At 44.6% G+C, this 6,718-nt stretch overlaps 1 protein-coding gene across 1 annotated transcript; it reads left to right on the top strand.

Annotated features, from left to right (window-relative positions):
• The first annotated feature begins 494 nt into the window (after window positions 1–494).
• DIRAS3 (DIRAS family GTPase 3) lies at window positions 495–2,994 on the top strand. The gene is made up of 2 exons (XM_007460111.1): window positions 495–811; window positions 1,571–2,994. Exon 2 carries the CDS (start codon window positions 1,636–1,638, stop codon window positions 2,329–2,331), a length of 696 nt encoding a protein of 231 aa, XP_007460173.1. The 5' UTR covers window positions 495–811; window positions 1,571–1,635; the 3' UTR covers window positions 2,332–2,994.
• The last annotated feature ends 3,724 nt before the right edge of the window (window positions 2,995–6,718 follow it).

Genomic DNA, 6,718 nt, shown 5'->3' with positions numbered 1-6,718 from the left:
TCGATTCTCTTGTGAGGATTTTGTGATGATGACTAAATGAGACGTATTGTACACATAGTGATGATGGATGTGATAGCTGCTTAATGTCGCTGGGTGTAGAGGATACCCCTCAACCCTTAAACACAGCACATGTCTATTCAACAGAAAATCCTACCGGGTGGCAGGTTCCGAAGTCTCTTGTAACAGAAGACTTCTGTTGGTCTTCCCCTACAAAGACAGAAACTGGGTTTTGCGCTGGACAAATGTTTACTAAGTGAAGTGGATGAGATGCGGTGAAGTGTCTGGCACCAGTAGTGGGAAGAATTCTAACTGGCCATTCCGCAGTGAAAAGAAGGTGGCGAGGCTTGGGAAAGGCTAACCCCGCAGGGGGCAAAAGCACAGAAGTGGTGAGGAATGCAGTAGGTGAGAAATGCCTGCATCGCCAGCGCTGTAAGCAGAGCCCCCTCAATGGGCGGGCGCCTGTGAACACAGGACCGCCTCCCACCCCCGCCCCCGCCCGGGCTGTGGGTACCCGTGTGGGGGACGCCGGGGGGACTGCGTGGGGGGTGCGGCTGGGCTCGGTCAGCCCCTCATAGCCCAATCCCCCCTCCGTGAGCCATGCAAGTGGAGTCTCCCAGCCTGCGCCCCCTGGCTCTGGCTAACCAGCTTCAGTCCCCCCCGTTGGAGCATTTCGCCCCGAGCCTCCGAGTGCGCTGGTCGCCAGCTGCAGCTCGGAGCTTGGTTACGCAATTACTTGCCGCCGCTGCGACCGCGGCCAAAGCCCACCCCGGCAAGGAGTGAATTTGCCGCGAGGTTCCCGCCTCGGAAAGAGGTAAAAGCTATCTTCCGCCTTTTTTTTTCGGGCACATGAACGCGCGGAGTAGCGGGCGAACCAGCCTGGGTTATCGTGGGGGTGGAAACCGGTGGGTGCGTTGTCAGGGAAGCGGGTACCTGGGGACAGTTGCTGCAGGTAAGAGATCTCTGTTAGCTTCACGAATCCTGGACTCTGTGGGCTCCCTTGGCGCCCCTCGCTGCCCCCGTGACCACACCCTGGATCGCGATGTCTGCAGCAACCTAACCTTGCCCGCAGCGATCGATCCATGTCAGAGACGCGCACAATTTTTCATACCGAAGGAGAGAAGACAACGAGGGCTTATTTGGGGAGAAAATGTTTGGTAACATCGCTCAGACGTGCGTGTTTTGAGGGTTGGCAAGTTGTCCGTTATTGCGGCATTCTGTAGAGTGAGGCGTGAAAAATAGAAATGAAATAAAAATGGGTGCGTAGCCACCGCAAAAGTAACAGTAAGGTATCATTGGAAGAGGTGCGGGGCGAGACTGCCCTCCTCCCCTCCCGCATTGCCTTCCGTAGGTGCGTGGGGTGGGTGGCTGGCTCGCCGCAGAGAAGGGAGGAGGGAAGTGGCAGGAGGGTGGGGTTAGGGAGCGAGATGAGGCAGACACCCCTCCCACCTCCCCCCGTACCCCCGCCCCCAGTCCCCAGGGAGCGGCGGGCCAGGCAGGCGCTGCGACAAGACACCATTCCGGGTTAGACTCCCATCGCTCACTCTTCCTCTCTTTCTCTCTTCCTGCCTAGGCTTCCCTCACTGCTGGCCAAGTGCCAGAGAAGGTGTGCACGCATCTCCCCGCCAAAACCCAACCATGGGCAACTCCTGCTTTGGCCTCAAGGAGAGGCTGATGAAGCGGCTGCGGCCTCTGCCTACCGTGATCGTCATCCGTACCTGCCTACCCCAGAGGAGGAGCAGAGATTTCCGCGTGGTGGTGCTCGGCTCGGCCGGCGTGGGCAAGAGCGCGCTGGTGCAGAGGTGGGTGCGCGGCAACTTCCGTGAGGCGTACCTGCCGACCATCGAAGATACCTACCGCCAGGCGCTGGGCTGCAGCCACAAGGCGGGCGCGCTGCACATCACCGACACCACCGGCGGCCGCCGCTACCGGGGCCTGCAGCGCCTTGCCATTGCCAGGGGTCACGCCTTCATCCTGGTCTACTCCGTCACCAAGAAGCAAACCCTGGAGGAGCTGAAGCCCCTCTATGAGCTGATCCGTCAACTCAAAGGCAACAACCCGCAGAAGTGCCCCATCATCCTGGTGGGCAACAAGTGCGATGAGAGCCACCGGGAGGTGAGCGAGAAGGAAGGTGCTGCCTACGCGTCGGAGTGGAATTGCGCCTTCTTGGAGACCTCTGCCAAGATGAATATCAATGTGCAGGAGCTGTTCCAGATGCTGATAAACTTCGAGAAGAAGCCCGCCGCCGCCACCGCCGCCGCCCAGCCTCCCCAGAAGAAATCCCAGATCCCCAAGACCGCCGAGAAGCTGCTGGGCAAGTGCATCATCATGTGAACCCTGAGCCTTAAGGAGCCCGACCCTCTTTCTTCAGTGTGCCGAACACATGGACCAACCCCATTGTGCTGTGTCACCTGTACACGACTGACTTTTGTGCTGTGGTTTGGGTTGTAACAATTAGATGTCAATAAATGTCCCTTGTGAGTTAGTAACTTTTCTTTTCCCCAGGCAAGAGGACTCGAATTGTTAACATATGGACATTGGAGGAGGAGAGGACAAAGGAACAGGATGCATTTTAAAGGATGGGACTTGGACGGACTTTAGAGATTGTTTAAAAAAGAGAATGGAACTAGCAAAATGAACTGAAAGATGTCACTGCCCTTCTTGTAATCCTATTATTGTGTATTATTCTTAAACATTTCGAGTCCTGTAAATGTCTGATCATATCTTCCCATTGTGTATTTAATTGTTAAGAGACATGTTTTTGCAACAAAATCTCTGACAGATGACTGTGAGACAGATACTAAACATGATAAATAAATGAATGTTCTATAGTTGAGCATTGAGGGTGGGAGCAGAGAAAATTGTGATAGTGGAACTTGCTTACTAAATATATACCAATTGTTTCCTAAGTCATTTAAAAATGTTTGAGTATTCTACACTGCAGTTTAAAAAAATTGTAACAGTTCCGTGACTTAATAAAGCTTTTCCTGCATGCAATCAGCTGTAATCATTTCTTTTCCACTGAACAACAAAAATCACCCATTGCATTACCCATTACCCATTGCCAGTCACATCTGGAGAAGATTTCTAAGAAGAATTTTTCACACTGATGCCCCTGCCCTCTTGAAATTAGCCAGTTGGGGGTGGGGATGGTTCATGGGTCCCTGCAATACAGAGCCGGTTTGTATCCATCACCTTTCCTGGACTGACATCCAGAAGAACTCCAGGCTTCTTTGAAGAGGGCGCTTGCTCATTCTGCTGCTGTCTTGGAGGTAGGTGGTGAAAAGCAAACCTTGGCCTTTGGCTGCCTCAAAAGTCTTTCCTCAACAAGTATTGGATATAGGGAATAGGGAGTGGGATGGAAGGTAAGGGGAGAAACACGTGGGATTTGAAATCTGAGAAACTTCTCCTTAAGAGAGTTTTTTTAAAGACTCCTGTTTGAACATAATTTTTTGAGTGAGGGAATCCATATCTATACATGTTCTTGTTTTCAAGTGGTTTTGTTTCGTTTTGCTTTTTCAGTTAAGGGGAAGGGGAGAAGCTTTTAGTCTGGTGGGGTTTTTTCCCCATAAAATATCCCTTATTGGATAAGTATTTATTGAACAACTTAAATGTGTTTTTTAAAAATGGCTTCTTGTAACTTGATTTTTAGGGGAGCAGTACATCGTTGAGAAGGAATCATAAACATCTGTCTCATAGTAGTAGAGTCAGAGTTTTGAGCTTAGAAAATTCATTCAGTGGATCCTTTTAAATAGTTATTTAAAAATTTTCCTGTTCACTTGCAAAGTAATTATTCTCAACCACTAGAAAATACCTAAATAGTTCTTCCATATTGCTTTTTAATGTAGTCTATTTTTAAAAAATATTTCTTAGCTAACATCCCAAATGGAGTAATTCCATTTCTAAAAGAAAACACTCTATCTTGGCCATTTTCCAGGAGAATTTTCCTTGAAAAAATATAGGCATTCATTGTTGTTCTTTGTAGATGAGCAAAGGGATTACTAAGTGGCAAATACTACCCTTTAGAAAGGGGAAGGAGGAGATTTAATGTTGCAAGTCATGCTTAGTAAAAAATATTTTTAAATTATAGCAAATATATATACAGTCTATCTATGTGCCAATGTTTCTACATTACATTAGAGCAAATATTTATGTACTCTTTCTACATGTCAATGTTCTACATTATAGTATTTAATCCTCACAACAATCCGATGAAGCAGATACTGTTATGCCCATTTTGCAGACAGATAAATGTTACAAAACCAGTAAGTGACAGAGCCAACACTTAAAGCCAGGTGCTCTGCTCCAGAGTCGGTGCTCTTAACCACCATGATGTACTTCCTTTCTAAGATGACTAGTCCAAGGACAAGTGAATTGACTTTTCCGTTCTCTATTTGTGCTATACAGATGTGGAAAAGGAAGCTTTCTCAGAGCCTCCCTAGAATCCAGAAGGGAGGCAAAAAAGCAAATTGACAATTACAAAATGCACAGGGTGGTTTAGAAACAGGGAAGAGAGCATTTTATATGGGGTGTTGGAAAACTTTTCCCTGAAGGCATTACATGGTTGGAATCTTTTATGCCTAGAGACTTAGTAGGGCTCTCCCAAACATAATTACAAGCAAGAAAGAAGCTTTACATCATTACTGCTTGGATCAGGGAAGATATAAACCATTCTAACCATTCTTCGAGCTAATAGTGTTATTCAAAGGAGCTGGAACCTATAGCTTCTATTTTTGCACTATACAGTATAGTAGCCTCTAGCCTTACATAACTTCTGCACTTGAAATATGGCTAGATCAAAGTGAGATGTATTGTAAATATATCACATTATTACAAAAAGAACGAAGGTAGAATATCTCATAATTTTTAACATTTATTACATGTTGAGATAATATTTTAGATATAGTGGGTTAAATGTAACATACTAATTTGGTGTTTCTTTTTACTTTTTTAAATGTGGCTACTGGAAATTTTAAAATTGTATTTGTGGCTCATCTTTGGCTCACATTATATTCCTCTTGGGCAGTGCTGATACATAGCAAGAGTGGCTAGCAGAACAAATTTCTAACTTGAATTTTATTACATACATTTCCTAGGATCAACAATCAAGTGTTGAAAAACATTAGCATGTATTTAAAATAATATATGTTGTCAGATATCTATGTAACTTCATGAAATTCAAGATTAACAGAAATGTAACAAAATCCACTGAGAGGTATGTTTGCTTATAAATGAATGTGAATAGTACATCTATAAGCTACATCAATAAACCTGGACCCACAGGGCCAGAACTTGGAAAAATAAATATGTAAGAGAGTGAATTCAGGGAGTTGGTGAGGATTAAAATAAATGAAAACTGAAAATATGCCCACTTCACTGATATGATGTTTTTTCAGGCTACTGATGCTGACAAACCTGCCATCCGTTTGATGTTGGGAAGTGAAAAAGTGGAGGAAAGAAACCTGGTATGGAGATAAATACAGTTTTATAAACTGAGATTCAAAAAATTTAACTATTTGACACCAGTATTGTGGGTCTATGTGGGTGCATTCATGGATGCTCATCTGTTTTCAGGTTAATGGACGTGGCCTAGAAAAGATCTCACAAACTTAGCATAGCATTAGAATCCCCCATGTCTGCCTCCAAATTTCCTTTCCAGTCTCCTCTGTGAGCACATCACACCATGTACCCTTTCTCCAAACAGCCTGGACAGTTTTCTGTTCCCTCAAACATCCTATGTAGTCATTCCTTTGTTGTTTCTTCACACAAAGAAGAAACATTTTCTTTCATTTTCTGCCTATCAAAATTTTATTCACCCTTTAAAACCCAGCCCAAATACCAAATACTAGTCCCATTGAAGGCTTCCTTATTTTTCAATGCTAATTATTCACAAATGTTATTAAGGGTCAGCAGTATCCTGGCCCAGTGCTAAGCCCTGGGGCTCAGGGTCCCCACCTTCAAGAAGCTCATAATCTTAACAAGGGAGACGGGAAAAAGTGCACAGCAGAGTGTGACAGGTGTTATAAGACAAGTCCATTATCCACCCTGCTATTATATTGATCTTTCAAAAATGCAAATTGATTACACTGCTGCTGTCCTTAAGAGCCATCATTTGCCAGATATTCTGAAAAATTTGCACAAAACTCTGTAAAGATGTGTTACAGCATTGTTCATTCTACCTCTCCCACTTGTTGTGTGTCTGTGGGGCAAGTCCTCTGGGAATTGTTTTCTTCAGATGTAAAATGGATGGTAATAATAGTTTCTATCCAGGATGGTTGTATTGAATGAGTTAATACACATAAAGTACTTAGAATAGTGCCTGTCACATTCCAAGCAATCCATAAATATTAACTATCACTATTATCAACAGAAGACTGGAAATTACCTACCTATCAGTATGGGCCTAGCTACATTAAAATAAGGAGGTGATATGGGCCGACACACCGTATCTCCAAGTCTTTTTTTAAATTTGCTCCCATTTGAGGGCTAGAGTGTGTGTGTATGTGGTTGTATATGCATAATAGAAAACTCTTCTAGAAGGATATTTAAGTAAATGTTAATAGGCATCACCTCTGAGGAAGGCACTGGTTGTTTAATGGGGAAGGAAGACCCACTTTTCATTTTATAACCTTTAATACAGTTTGAATTATACTGCCATGTGCAATGTTGTTTTTCTAATTATTGAAAAAAAACAGATAATTTCCTTATGAGTCTCAGCAGG

Source organism: Lipotes vexillifer, unplaced genomic scaffold (genome assembly GCF_000442215.2).
Source record: "Lipotes vexillifer unplaced genomic scaffold, Lipotes_vexillifer_v1.1 scaffold134, whole genome shotgun sequence".
Classification (NCBI taxonomy): domain Eukaryota; kingdom Metazoa; phylum Chordata; class Mammalia; order Artiodactyla; family Lipotidae; genus Lipotes; species Lipotes vexillifer.
Note: the sequence above shows the minus strand (reverse complement) of the source record. Positions and strands in the feature narration are given on the sequence as shown.